Genomic DNA, 15,013 nt, shown 5'->3' with positions numbered 1-15,013 from the left:
AGTTATGTCCATTTTGTATTTGTGATGGTTTTAAATGTGAGGTCTACGCTTATCTGCATGAAGATTTAAAGCGGAGGTCCACCCTAAAGTGGACCTCCGCTCATCGGAACCCTCCCCCCCTCCGGTGCCACAATCGGCACCTTTCAGGGGGGAGGGGGGTGCAGTTACCTGGATAATCCAGGTAACTGCACCCACTTCCGGGATAGCTCTCTGCGGAAAGGGGCGTAACGTACGCCCCTTTCCGCAAGTGCCCGCCCCTTCCCGCAAGTGCCCCGCTGCCTGCTGAGAAACACACAGATCCCAGAGGCAGCGGGGAGCGTCCTTATTGCAGTAGGGAACCGGGAAATTAAGCCGAAAGGCTCCATTTCCTGATTCCCATACCCAAGATGGCGGCAGCAGGACCCGACAGGCGACCTAGAAATCGGCTTCGGGTGCCGACATCGCGGGCGCGCTGGACAGGTAAGTGTCACTATTTTAAAAGTCAGCAGCTGCAGTATTTGTAGCTGCTGGCTTTAAAAAAAAAAAAAAAAAACGCGGAGTCCCGGTGGACTCCCGCTTTAAAACTCAAGTCATATGCATTTGCAGTAGTTGCAATTATGTGGCCTTGCTGCTCAATCACATTATGATGTATAAAAGTATGAAATGGTTTTCCACAAAGTATACCAAAACCTATGCGTCATAGATGGACATTAGGACACATTGCAGGCCACTCTTTAACCAGTTCCTGACCGACGCAACGCCGATGTACGTCGGCAGAATGTCACGGGCAGGCATATTGGCGTACAGGTATGTCCATTTTTAAATGCCACCCTGCCATCGCGTGCCGGGACCCCCGTGAGTCCGGTCGCGGGTCCCGCAGACTCGATCGCCACGAGGATACCCGAGATTGTCTCACGGGGCGGCTGAATGGGGAAATGCTGTTTACAATGGCTAGCAACAAGTGACGCTGATATCTGCTCCATGCGATTGGAGCAGAGATCAGTGTTCACCAACACAAAGCCCAGCCCCCCACAGTTAGTAACACGCCCCTAGGAACACTTAACCCCTACACTGCCACCCCTGGTTAACCCCTTCACTGCCAGTGTCATTTACACAGGAATCACTGCATTTGTATAGCATTGATTGCTGTATAGATGACAATGGTCCAAAAAAAAGTGTCAAAAATGTCCGATGTGTCCGCCACAATAAAAAAATAAATAAATAAATCGCTGATCGCCATTACTAGTAAAAAATAAAAAAATAATATGATAAAAATGCCATAAAACTATCCCCTTTTTTGTAAACGCTATAACTTTTGCGCAAACCAATCAATAATCGCTTATTGCAATTTTTTTTTTATTTTTTTTTACCAAAAATATGTAGAATACATATCGGCCTAAACTGAGGGAAAACTTTATTTTTTTTAATATATTTTTGGGGGATATTTATTATAACAAAAAGTAAAAAATGATGTGATTTTTTCAAAATTGTCGCTCTATTTTTGTTTATAGTGCAAAAAAAAAAAAAAAAAAAAAGCGCAGAGGTGATCAAATACCACCAAAAGAAAGCTCTATTTGTGAGAAAAAAAAAAAGGATGTCAATTTTGTTTGGGAGCCACATCGCATGACCGCACAATTGTCAGTTAAAGTGACGCAGTGCCGAATTGCAAAAAGTGGTCCGGTCTGAAAGTGGTTAACGTGCACAAATTACATTTCTATCAGGCAGAAAACTCCAATCTAGCCTTATAGATTTGGGTATTGGAGAATCTAGTTAAATTTAACTTCATGCCTGCTTTTCCAACTACCCTTCAGTACTGAACTTACAGTGCCTTGAAAAAGTATTCATACCATATCACATAAAATCCCAATAAAATACATTTAAGTTTTTGGTTGTAACATGACAAAGTATGGAAAATTTAAAGGGTTATGAAGACTTTTTAAAGGCACTGTATGTTTATCATCGGCTGTGATAAGCAATGCCAGTAATTATACTCAAAGCCCAACTCCAAGCAAACAGCTATATATAAGTTTGGAATAAATAGATTGGAGCCGCTTAATAAAGAAATTATATAAACGATCGTCATGCATTCCCTTCAAGAGAAGTCTAACTTACCTTGGGTTCCCCCTGAGCAGCGAAGCGTGTCCTCAGTGTGTCCAGGGGCTGTACAGTGAGAGTTGCTGAACAGGCAGCTAGACCTCCACACAAAAAGTGAACTGCGGGTGCTCGTGTGTCCAAGGAGGTGGATGTATGAATACCTTCAGTTAGGACCTCAAAACTTACAAACTGTAGGTTGAAGAGACAGAGAGAAAGTTGAATCCCAACACAGCACAACAGTGGCTGGCCACAGACATAAAATAATGAGCAGAACAAACTCTATATAACCTACTGTGACTGCTAGAACCCACCATGATTCCTGTCTGAAGCTGACAGCAGTGCACATGCAGTACTTTAAACCCTTTACCTATTTTCATAGTATAGTGAAGGAATGGCCCCAATTGAAAAGAGACATTAACATGCCTAGCTTTAGCCAAAACTTTTATTTTTGTTTCAGAAACAGTGGGAAGTGGTAGACTCTCTCCCTAACATAGGAGAAAGGAGGGGCACGAGGACGAATACAGCAAAAAAAAAAAAAAACACTTCACAGAGGATCCGATTTGTTGTTGCTGTGTGTGTCCCAATTGGATACATGTCTCTTCACTTACTGTGCTTCAGAACCCCTGTCATAGAGAAAGTCAAGGGGAATCTTCCCTTCTCTCACATCCAGCATATTTAGTGAGACATATTTTATGAAATTGTTTTGAATAATACATAGCTCCCAACTGTCCCTGATTTGGAGCAATGTCCCTCTTCCCCCTCCCCCTCATTTTGGTCTGATTCATATAGTTGTACTTAAAATGCACTTTTTATCTTTTAAAATGTGTTTCCCAGTGCTAAACCGTTCATCCAAATTCTAAATCGCTGCATTTGTAAATTTTTAAAGCTAATATAAAGGAATGGTAAAAAAAAAAAAAAAAAAAAAGCTCTTATGGATTTAATTAACCTTTTTTTGGGTTAATGCTCCTTTAAGGGGGTGTGGCAGTGGGCGTGTCCTATGCCTACATATGTTTGCTAGTAGGTATCCCTCATTCCTATCTCAAAATGTTGGGAAGTATGATAATAGGGAAGGATAGTGCCCAGGATACTTAATGTTATCCTCGAACACATAAGGCATTTCACAATAATAAAAAGTGCAGCTTGGATGTAAATGCACCCATTCTTTTTATTCCGCTGTAGACAGTCCAAACTAATACAATGAGGTAAGTGAACTCACCTGTACAGCGCCATAGGTGACAGAGAGGAGCTGTGCTGGGACATGTCCTTTCCAGAACCCAGGCAAGCCTTCCTCCTTCAGAATCAGTTTGAATGCCTGTACAATACCACTATACTTCCCATGGGCTCCATGCCTACTCAGACCCTCAATTTGCAGCTGTGAAATAACAATCAGAGAGATCATTATATTTCCAAATGTTTTTTTTTTTTTGCTATTTAAAAAATGCACAAATGAAATTAGTAGTCTTTGTGTTCTGGGAGATAGGGGCAGCCTGACATCTACTTACAGTGCCTTGAAAAAGTATTCATACCCCTTGAAATTTTCCACATTTTGTCATGTAACAGCCAAAAACTAATTTATTTTATTGGGATTTTATGTGATAGACCGACACAAAGTGGCACATATTTGTGGAGTGGAAGGAAAATGATAACTCGTTTTCCAAAGTTTTTACTAATAAATATGTGAAAAGTGTGGGGTGCATTTGTATTTCTTATGGCTTTCTTTCAACAATGGCTTTCTTCTTGCCACTCTTCCATAAAGGCCAGATTTGTGGAGTGCACAAGTAATAGTTGTCCTGTGGACAGATTCTCCCACCTGAGATGTGGATCTCTGCAGCTCCTCCAGAGTTACCATGGGCCTCTTGGCTGCTTCTCCAATTAATGTTCTCCTTGCCCAGGTGGTCAAGTTTAGGTGGATGGCCATGTCTTGGTAGGTTTGCAGTTGTGCCATACTCACATAATCTAACCCTGCTTTAAAACTTCTCCACAACTTTGTCCCTGACCTGTCTGGTGTGTTCCTTGGCCTTCATGATGCTGTTTGTTCACCAAGGTTCTCTAACAAACCTCTGAGGACTTCACAGAACAGCTGTATTTACACTGTGGACTCCATTTACTGATTAGGTGACTTCTGAAGGCAGTTGGTTAAACTAGATTTTAGTTAGGGGTATCAGAGTAAAAGGGGGCTGCATACAAATGGACACCACACTTTTTTTTATTTACAAATATCTGAATTTTTATTTTTTTTTAAACCAACTTATTTTCCTTCCACTTCCAAATTTTGTGCCACTTTGTGTTGGTCTATCACATAAAATTCCAATAAAAATACCATTCCCATTTTTGGTTATACCATGACAAAGTATGGAAAATGTCAAGGGGTGTAAATACTTTTCAAGGCACTATAAATGTACCTAAAAACTATTAGCTGATTTGTCAGACTTCACACTAATCAGACAGCACCTTCTTGTCCTATTATCTTTGCACTGTTGATTGATTACCTCATAATGGAAGAATGGCGGCTGCCATTTACATCTGAAAATGCTAGCTGCTGGAGCAAATAGTTTTCAAATGAGCTCAGCAATTGAAACCTGTATATTAAATACAGGACAGGTTATGCTTTATACTTGCTACACACATTACAATCTCATTATGCAATTCCTGTGAAATCTCCCCTAGAGAAATGAATAAATACATTGCCTAGGGGCCTTTCCAGTAATCCATTCAATTTATAATCGATTAGGTACAATCAAGTACCACACATCTGATGGTACATCTGAAGGAGATTGCAGAGTCAGAATTTAGACATTGCCGTACTGAAGTCTTATATCAGACGGACAGTGGCTTTTAACAGTAGTAAATAGGAGTTAACTCTTTCTGCACCTCCAGGTGTCTACAGCTCCCAGTTTGAGTTTCAAAGCCAAATCATTGTGTTCTTAGCAGATGTCCTCTCTATTAGTGTACAGTACCTGTCTGTCAGGGCTGGGCTCAGCCCTTCCTTCTCTGAGCTGGCCGCTCAGCTGTCAGCTAATTGCCAGCTCCTTTCTCTCCACAGTGAATGACCTGTTGATGATTTCCTGCTCATCAGTCTTTCCTACTTAAGCCGTCCAGTCCAGATGATCTCTGCCTTCGCCACATCTCTAGAGACGCTCTTCTGTGTTCCTGTTAAAGACTTGCTTGGCTGACATTCCTTCTGGCTCTGGATCCTGCTTGCTGTTCTACTACACTCATCTCCAGTTCCCTGACATTTTGGCTTATCTGACCATCCGTTCCAGTTCCTGGCTATGTTTTGACTAAGGGCCGGTTCACACAGCAGGCGAGGCGAGGCGACTCCGACTTGCCTCGCCGCGACCTGCCGCGGCCTCAGCGGCGACTTGCAAATGACTTCTGTATAGAAGTCAATGCAAGTCGCCCCGAGGTCGCCCAAAAGTAGTACAGGAACCTTTTTTCTGAGTCGGAGCGACTCGAGTCGCTCCTCTCAGAACGGTTCCATTGTACAGAACGGGGGCGACTTGCGAGAGCGAGGCGAGGCGAGTCGTGTCGCCTCACCCGCTGTGTGAACCGGCTCTAAGTTTACTCTGTTTACCTTTTTTGTAATTATTATTATTAAACAAGTGTGATTTAACTGTACTTCTGTCTCAGTTTGATTCATGGTTTCTGACACCGTCTATACAAACACCCGCTTCAATAAATCAACTCAGGTAGACTTAATATTTATATAGCTTTTAATTATTTTTTTAATTGTGCAGATTCATGAAAGTGAACACATGGAGGATTATAGGCATCAGATCAAAACCAGTTTGTGTAAGCACCTCCACCTGTTTGCAAACTTTAAAGCCCAACTCTGGTCTCTAAATCCCCTGCTTGTTTTTCTCTTTCTTCCGCTAGAGAACCCCTGAAGCCTTTCCTTTTTTCAGGCATCTTCATTCTGGTGACATCACAGGTTCTCTGTACCCCTTTATTCCCCTGGCAGTGGGCAGGATCCTAAACGCTGCAGATTGGTGTGACGCATAATGTAATGTTATTGCTTTCGGCAGCATATTCCTGCGAGTCCAGAGTAGGAGGCATGCCCTTGACACCATGGGCATATTTTCGACAAACAGGTGTATCTGCTGGGAATAGTGCCAGACAGGAGATGAATATAGCAGCTGGAGTGGATTTTTTATCCTTAAAAGCTGATGGAAGATCCACATTGGTGGATTTTGCCCACAATGGAATTTCTAGCTGGCACTCTAACATAAAAAATAAAAAGTGTGTTGATTTCTCATGCATCTCCCATGGCGCCAGGTTTGGCCTGCCTACTCTCAGTACTGGCCCATCGCTATTATAGGTTGCCTCGCTAACCAATAAGTCCATGAGGGGGCCAAAGAAGGTAACTGAGCATTTCAATTTTCTAGGGTTGCAGTGTGCTCTACGTGAAACTAAAGCAGGTATGTAGGCATCTGAAAGTACTTGTACTTAAATGTAGTAAAGTATTCACTTAACAATGTAATGCCATTCACAGGTTCACTTTAAGAATAAGAACCCCACCATTTCTAGTAGAAAATATATAGGAATACCTGGAAGCGAATTTTTATGACATCCAGAGGACTAATGAAGGCCCTTGTCACCAGTCCAGAAAGTGAACCAGCGGTAGCTACTTCAGTGGTAGACAGAAGATGTCCCTTTGAGTCAGGGTCATATCCCACCATTCTCCAAAGAAACCTGAGAACAAGCAAAAAAAAAAAAAAAACACAGCATGTGAATCAAATCACATAGGAAGTCCTCTCCAGTACTATAGTTTAGCTGGGTCACTCTGTTAACCAATTCTGAGGGAAATATGGACACCAACCATTGCTGACCTCTCCCTTTTGCAAAAGGACCTAGAGTGAAGGTGATCAACCTGATAAATCTAAGGGGTCTTAAGTCCAACCCCTGACATGTCCAGAGAGCTATATAATAGCTAGTTTTTATGCTTTTAGTATGTATTGGGATGGTATTTTTAGATTTTTGCAGTATACCTGACCATATAGTACTTGTTTTTGGGGACAGCTAGAGCTTTACATTGGAGGTAGATTTAGCCCAGAGATGGGTGTCAAGAAGCCCATTATTTACAACTGCTGTCAACACAAGTTCAAAATCCAGACACACTATTAAAGCAGCACATCACATGGCATCTTGTATGACATCCTTTTGGACTTACTGCACTAAATGAAATGAGTGTGTTGTGTTATAGTAACATGTATTACAACATGCAAAGCTGTAAAGCTGGGTTAAATATGGAAATTATTAGTGTAACAGCAGACAGAAATTAGCATGACAGACACATTTTTAGATGTTTGCAGTTGGGTTTTTTTCTTTTTTTTCATTAGGGTCATGATCTTGTCAGGGGAAACCAAATTCCCTCATGCACCTCTGCAGCAACAGATGATTAATCACATGCCCTTTATAAATATGCGCAGTGGAGATACAGGAAGTGCAGATGACATCAAAGCGCTGCTTCTTTAGACATAATGCAGAATGCTAGGTAGTGACCTGTAGAAGGATTGTACAGTAAGGAAAAAACGTATTTGATCCTCTGATTTTTTATGTTTGCCCACTGAAAAGAAATGATCAGTCTATAATTTTAATGGTAGGTTTATTTTAAACAGTGAGAGACAGAATAACAACAAAAATATCCAGAAAAAACACATTTCAAAAAAGTTATAAAATTGATTTGCATTTTAATGAGTGGAAAAAGTATTTAACCCCTTTGCAAAATATGACTTAGTACTTGGTGGCAAAACCCTTGTTGGCATTTACAGAGGTCAGACTTTTCTTGTAGTTGGCAGATCCTCTCCAAGTCATTAAGTGTTCGAGGGTGACATTTGGTAACTTGAACTTTCAGCTCCCTCCACATATTTTCTATGGGATTAAGGTCTGGAGACGGACTAGGCCACTCCAGGACCTTAACCGCCTCTGCCCTCCTGTCAGCAGGGTCCTTGAAAGCAGGGGTCCCTTCCACAGGAATCGTGGTTACCTTATTTAACCTGGATAACGGGGGGGGTTTAATAATCGGAGGAGATGTCCATTTCTTCAGGAAACTCTCCTCAAAGGGTTAACGCACCACCATGCGTTTCGGGACTGTAAAGGCCTGTTGCGGTTTTCCCCATTCCTTGTAAATAAACTTATCAGAATAAGTTGGGTAAGGAAAAACCTTAGCCGTGCGGGCCGGCTTGTGGGATCTGAAAGGGAGCGACACCTCTGTAGATGCCCCCGCCGTATTCTCCATCTTTAGGGTATCCCGCACCGATGTGATAAGTGCTCCTATAAGCGCTTTTTCCTACGCTGACCCAGACACAGAGTCATTCTCACTGTCTGAATGGTCCTGGTCCACATCATCTGACATGTCAAAGCAAGAGCCACCTGCCACAGCGGGGCCCGAGTCTGAATCAGAACTTTCCCCAAAAGACAGGGGCGCTTTTTACCCCCCCCCCCCCTTGCGCCCGCACATCGCTTCCGACTTGGCAACAAAGGCCTCCAGGATTGCCGACAGAGCGTCCATAGGCACCGCAGGTGCAGGGGAACCGGTTGCCATCACATGGATGTCTGGGCAAGAAGCACCAGCTTCTGACGCCATGTTGACCCACACTAGCCTGTCACCACTTAGGGATCTGAGGCTAGTCACACAAAATGTCCACCCTCCTAGCTGTCACAGACTGAGGGGCCCCTTGCAGGACTCAACACCCTGACCCAGGTACTGCGCTGTACGGCTACTGTCCGCCACAAGGTGTTCTGTGTAAAAAGTGTGCTGTTCTAGAAGGAAACAAGCACCCATCGCTAAAGTGTAGCGCTAAACATAAATCATCCGTGTACTCAAACAGTGACATAAAATAAGTGAAATGAAAACCGTGAAGGTAAAAAAGCCATTCAAGGCAAAAATTATTGGTGTACATAGAAGGCAGGTACATATATGTACATGCAAATATCCCCATAGGGTGTCACCCACAAAACTATATGTACATAGATACAACCATAAAGTTCCAAAATTATATACAATATTAAAAAGTGTCCAATAAAGTGATGCATAACTCCAATAATGCTTGCCTTGAACGTCTTTTTTTTACCTTCACGGTTTTCATTTCACTTATTTTATTATTTTTTGTCACTGTTTGAGTACACGGATGATTTATGTTTAGCGCTACACTAATTATTTGTATATCTTTTGGACTTTGAGTGTTGTTAGCAGCTTTTTTCACCATTTTAGTTTTAGCGCAGTATTTTTCTCCACTTTATATACCCAGCGCTAGAGGCCAAACAAGCTGAGGCTACTAGAAAATGGCCGCCTCAGCAAAAAATGTCGGAGGGCGCTGAGAAAATGGGCGAAAGGAAAAAACTGGCTGTGGCTACAGAAAAATGGCCGCAGCCACAGGAAAATGGCCACGGAGCATACGACGGCCTCCCCACATGGCATACACACCAAAAACACCATGGCCCAGAAACAGGGAAGAGGCGAGCGCACCCCCAACACCCACCGCAGCCCCATGCCAGGACCCGGAGCCCCCCCCCACCCTTGAGGACCCCCGGCCAGGTACGTGCACGCACTCCCATGTGCCCAGTCACACAGCGGCCCTAGCATGGGGAGGAGGGAAGGGACAGGGAGAGAAGAACGGGAGAGACCCCCTAGTCGACCTCCCAGGGAATGACCAGCTACTCCATCCTGCAGAGACAGGTGGAACCACACTTACCCCTCCTGTAGGGACTGCTGGACACATTCTACAGACAGACCCATCACCCGAGCAGTACGGGGTGGCTGTCGGCCACGGCACACTGTGACACGGACAGCAGTAGCCTGGTCATATGTGCGCCCCGGAGCATATAGCTCACCGGCCGCCCCTGGGTCAGATGGGGCATATCTTGGCCGACCCAGCACATAGCTAAGGTCTGCAAACGCTCAATGGCCAGGCTGGGGAGACTACAAGGATCTATATTATCCAACCTGTCACCCAGCCCGGCTGTTGACTGTAGATCACAGGAATCAAAAATGCAGAAAAAAGAAAAAAATCCCAGGACCAATGGTCCTGCCGGGAGCCAGATCCTTCTCCTACACTAGGCAGAAAAAACTGAGCTGCTGGATTCGGTGTGAGGGGTTATAGCCAGTAGGACCGCCCCCTGGGCAGTACTGTGCAGTTTTGCTGTTTTTAACACTTTCTTCCTAGTCTTCTCCTAAAGTGGCAATATAACCCTAAGGTCAAGATGAAGATGCTGTGTCCCTCAATGAACGAAAGAGAAACACCCCCAAAGCATAATGTATAATCCCAACACCATCATCCCCATTGGGGATGGTATTCTTGGGATTATAGGCAGCATTTGTTCTCCCACAAACACGATGAGCTGAGTTGATGCCAAAGAGCTTGATTTTGGTGCCATCTGACCACAACACTTTCACCCAATTCTCCTCTGAATCATTCAGATGTTTATTACAAACTTCAGACAGGCCTGTACATGGGCTTTCTTGAGCAGGGGGACATTGCACCAAGCTTCTTCGCGATGGTCTTGTAGCCCATTCCAGCCTTGTGTAGATCTACAATCTTGTCCCTGACATCCTTGGACAGCTCTTTGGTCTTGACAATGGTGTAGAGATTGGAATATCATTGATTGCTTCTGTGGACAGGTGTCTTTTATACAGGTAACAGGCTGAGATTAGGAGCACTCCTTTTAAGAAAGTGCTTCCAATCTTGGCTCGTTACCTGTATAGAAGACATCTGGGAGCCAGAAATCTTGGCGATTGATTTGTATGCAGAGCTGCACCAGATTTTTCACTCTCCAGTTTTATTAAATAACCCCCTATGTGTCCATGCACACACAGGCTTCTATCTGTGTTTAGTGGCAGGGATCTTTGGAGGCAGGAAAAAAAAAAAAAAAACACACTGCCAGTGTGTCCAGAAGCAGCAGAGTTTGGGCGGAAAGAAACACTTTGCTACTAAAAGCTGCTAAACACGCCTAAACTATTTATTCTGGCCAATAAAATGAATTAACACCCAGACAAACTTTTACAAGTGTGTGGCTTTTTTTTCTGCAAAAATGCTGCTTGCTTCTATGAGAGCTATAAAATTGTCCTGTGTGCATGAGGCCGAATCACTTCAACATATATTTGCAAATGTGAGCAACTAAGACTTCTGTTTTTAGGGCACATTCTTCCCACACAGCCCCAGTTCCCCTCACTGTGCCCAGGCTAGAGGTATATCTTTTGGACTCAGCTGTCAGTTTGCCAGGGGCATTTCAGGTGTGTGTTGCAGAAGCATGGCCAGTGACCACTGTGTCAGTAATGAGTGTAATAGCACTGCTGTTAAGCTGGCTACTGATGTTACAAGGTGATCTAAAAATCTCCTTGCTCTGCCTTGTCACGGCTCCTCTGTGAACTGCTGTCCTAACGCTAACCTTGGAGCGTCTCCATACTGGAGCATATATAGCAGCGGATAAATTCAGGTCAGGTATGGCTGGGGGCAGCCCATTCCTCCTCAGAGGACACTATAAAAGCTCAGGAAGAGCACAATAGCAGCCGAAGGTGTCAAATGTGTTCCCACTTCAATTCCAGCAAGTGAGCTAAACAATAAGAGGTGGGTTATTACAGTAACCTGAAGCCAGCAAAACATAACATACACATTTGCAGCATTTTCTTTTTTTTTTAATCAGACAGGATTGATTTATTAGAGAATCCATAGAGCAGAACTCCCACCAAGTGGGGCACATTTTTACCTCTAGAAAAATGTCAGCAGGGATATTATAAGGTGAAGGCTAAGCCCGCCCAGGACCCTTATAATTAGAGTTGTGTCCCTCAGCAGAACTACCACCAAGTGGGGCACATTTTTACCACTAGAAAAGCGTCAGTAGGATAGTGTACCTCCAGAAAAGTGTCAGTAGGGGTATTGTACCGTCAGTAGGGGTATTGTACCTCCAGAAAAGCATCAGTAGGGGTATTGTACCGTCAGTAGGGGTATTGTACCTCCAGAAAAGCGTCAGTAAGGGTATTGTACCTCCAGAAAGGCGTCAGTAGGGGTATTGTACCTCCAGAAAGGCGTCAGTAGGGGTATTGTACCTCCAGAAAGGCGTCAGTAGGGGTATTGTACCTCCAGAAAGGCGTCAGTAGGGGTATTGTACCGTCAGTAGGGGTATTGTACCTCCAGAAAAGCATCAGTAGGGGTATTGTACCTCCAGAAAAGCGTCAGTAGGGGTATTGTACCTCCAGAAAAGCGTCAGTAGGGGTATTATACCCCCAGAAAAGTGTCAATAGGGATATTATACCCCCAGAAAAGTGTCAATAGGGATATTATACCCCCAGAAAAGTGTCAGTAGGTTTATTGTACCTCCAGAAAAGCGTCAGTAGGGGTATTGTACCTCCAGAAAAGTGTCAGTAGGGGTATTGTACCGTCAGTAGGGGTATTGTACCTCCAGAAAAGCGTCAGTAGGGGTATTGTACCTCCAGAAAAGCGTCAGTAGGGGTACTGTACCTCCAGAAAAGCGTCAGTAGGGGTACTGTACCTCCAGAAAAGCGTCAGTAGGGGTATTGCACCTCCAGAAAAGCGTCAGTAGGGGTATTGTACCTCCAGAAAAGCGTCAGTAGGGGTATTGTACCTCCAGAAAAGCGTCAGTAGGGGTATTGTACCTCCAGAAAAGCGTCAGTAGGGGTATTGTAACTCCAGAAAAGCGTCAGTAGGGATATTGTACCTCCAGAAAAGTGTCAGTAGGGGTATTGTACCTCCAGAAAAGTGTCAGTAGGGATATTATACCTCCAGAAAAGTGTCAGTAGGGGTATTGTATCTCCAGAAAAGTGTCAGTAGGGGTATTGTATCTCCAGAAAAGTGTCAGTAGGGGTATTATACCTCCAGAAAAATGTCAGGATATTATGCCTCCAGAAAAGTGTCAGTAGGATATTATACCTCCAGAAAAGTGTCAGTAGGGGTATTGTACCTCCAGAAAAGTGTCAGTAGGGGTATTGTACCTCCAGAAAAGCGTCAGTAAGCGTTACTGAACTCCCCAATATCTGTTAGCAGCTGAGATGTAACTCGTGTCCCCATTACAGAGGATCGCCATCACTTCCTGACACCAATAATAATAATATAAGGGTGTGGCTGTTCTTCCTATGAGGGAGGATTCCCTGTACAGAACTAGATGTGTCCTTGCCTGAAGCCATGTATTATATATATGCGGTGAAGGGTAAGCCCGCCCAGGACCCTTATAATTAGAGTTGTGTCCCTCAGTACCCTGGCCCGCTCTCCGTCCTCTCACAGCGCCGCTCACCTCCCGCATTACACACACCTACCTCACGCCGTACTTCCACTGGACTGTCTTCTTCCAGACACGCCCACACACACAACCAATGGGGAATCCATACCGGGCAAGGCCTCTGCTCCACGCCAATGAATGCGTTTCGGAACTGAACCAATCAGCATAAAGACTGCCGGCTGCTCATTAGAGGCCGAACTATGGAAGGCAGACAAGGCTTTCGTCAGGCTCCTACATTAGGACGTGTGCTAAGGGACAGACAGTGACCCTAGCCCAGCACTGCGGGCTCCTGTGAGGAAGCAGCCAGTGTGTTCTGTGAAGGAGCTCTCTGGCTGCAGGGGAACGCTGCAAACACTGGAGGGAGGAGGAACAGGTGCGCGGCTGTAGACCACACTGTCCTCTATATGGCAGACATTTTATTGTGGCTCCAATCTATCTCCTGGAGCTGGTGTAGTGTCACAGTTTGATGCCTATCACAGGATGGTGCGGAAGTGACGTTGTTGCGTACTGCGCATGCGCGATGCGCTCCAAACGCTCGCGCCGTGCGTTCCAACATAGTTTCGGCAATACAGTTCAGCGAAACCATCACATAATGTTACGGAAGTGATGTTACACACAACACAAACACGGGCCACGTTGTTGCATACTGCGCATGCGCGATGCGTTCCAAACACTTGCGCCGTGCGTTCCAACATAGTTTCGGCAATACAGTTCAGCGAAACCATCACATAATGTTACGGAAGTGAAGTTACACACAACACAAACACTGGGCCGTTCGTTACAACACTAATACTTCCCTTGTTACCTAGTAGGTTTTGCATTGCTGGGACTTGTAGTGCCTATCCTGAGCTACATGCTTCAATGTTCAGTGTCCTCATCCCTATCCCCATGCTTCAATGTTCAGTGTCCATCCTTATCCCCGTGCTTCAATGTTCAGTGTCCTCATCCTTATCCCCGAGCTTCAATGTTCAGTGTCCATCCTTATCCCCGTGCTTCAATGTTCAGTGTCCTCATCCCTATCCGCGAGCTTCAATGTTCAGTGTCCTCATCCTTATCCCCCTGCTTCAATGTTCAGGGTCCTCATCCTTATCCCCGAGCTTCAATGTTCAGTGTCCTCATCCCTATCCCCCTGCTTCAATGTTCAGTGTCCTCATCCCTATCCGCGAGCTTCAATGTTCAGTGTCCTCATCCTTATCCCCCTGCTTCGATGAGGACACTGAACATCGAAGCATGGGGATAAGGATGAGGACACTGAACATTGAAGCTTGCGGATAGGGATGAGGACACTGAACATTGAAGCACAGGGATAAGGATGGACACTGAACATTGAACCTCGGGGATAGGGATGAGGACACTGAACATTGAAGCACAGGGATAAGGATGAGGACACTGAACATTGAAGCTTGCGGATCGGGATGAGGACACTGAACATTGAAGCATGGGGATAGGGATGAGGACACTGAACATTGAAGCACAGGGATAAGGATGAGGACACTGAACATTGAAGCTCGCGGATAGGGATGAGGACACTGAACATTGAAGCATGGGGATAGGGATGAGGACACTGAACATTGAAGCACAGGGATAAGGATGAGGACACTGAACATTGAAGCTCGCGGATAGGGATGAGGACACTGAACATTGAAGCACGGGGATAAGGATGGACACTGAACATTGAAGCTCGGGGATAAGGATGAGGACACTGAAC

The 15,013-nt window shown here is 44.7% G+C and overlaps 1 protein-coding gene across 2 annotated transcripts in view; it reads right to left on the bottom strand.

The window, feature by feature from the left end:
- The window catches only part of SLC25A19 (solute carrier family 25 member 19), a 34,384-nt gene extending 20,688 nt beyond the window's left edge, over positions 1 to 13,696 (bottom strand). The window contains exons 1-4 of one of the 2 annotated variants that reach the window (XM_077459647.1): positions 13,343 to 13,696; positions 6,621 to 6,765; positions 3,290 to 3,445; positions 2,092 to 2,262 (exon numbers count right to left, since the gene is read on the bottom strand). In XM_077459647.1, the coding sequence (XP_077315773.1) occupies positions 2,092 to 2,262; positions 3,290 to 3,445; positions 6,621 to 6,752 (459 nt within the window). In that variant the 5' untranslated portion in view covers positions 6,753 to 6,765; positions 13,343 to 13,696. Of the gene's footprint in view, positions 1 to 2,091; positions 2,263 to 3,289; positions 3,446 to 6,620; positions 6,766 to 13,283; positions 13,323 to 13,342 lie in introns of those variants that run through there. The other variant, XM_077459648.1, reaches the window with a different exon arrangement.
- Positions 13,697 to 15,013: the final 1,317 nt, after the last annotated feature.

The sequence above is a fragment of the Lithobates pipiens genome, unplaced genomic scaffold, assembly GCF_037356315.1.
Source record: "Lithobates pipiens isolate NorthernLeopardFrog02 unplaced genomic scaffold, aLitPip1_a1.2 Scaffold_28, whole genome shotgun sequence".
Lineage (NCBI taxonomy): Eukaryota > Metazoa > Chordata > Amphibia > Anura > Ranidae > Lithobates > Lithobates pipiens.
Note: the sequence above shows the minus strand (reverse complement) of the source record. Positions and strands in the feature narration are given on the sequence as shown.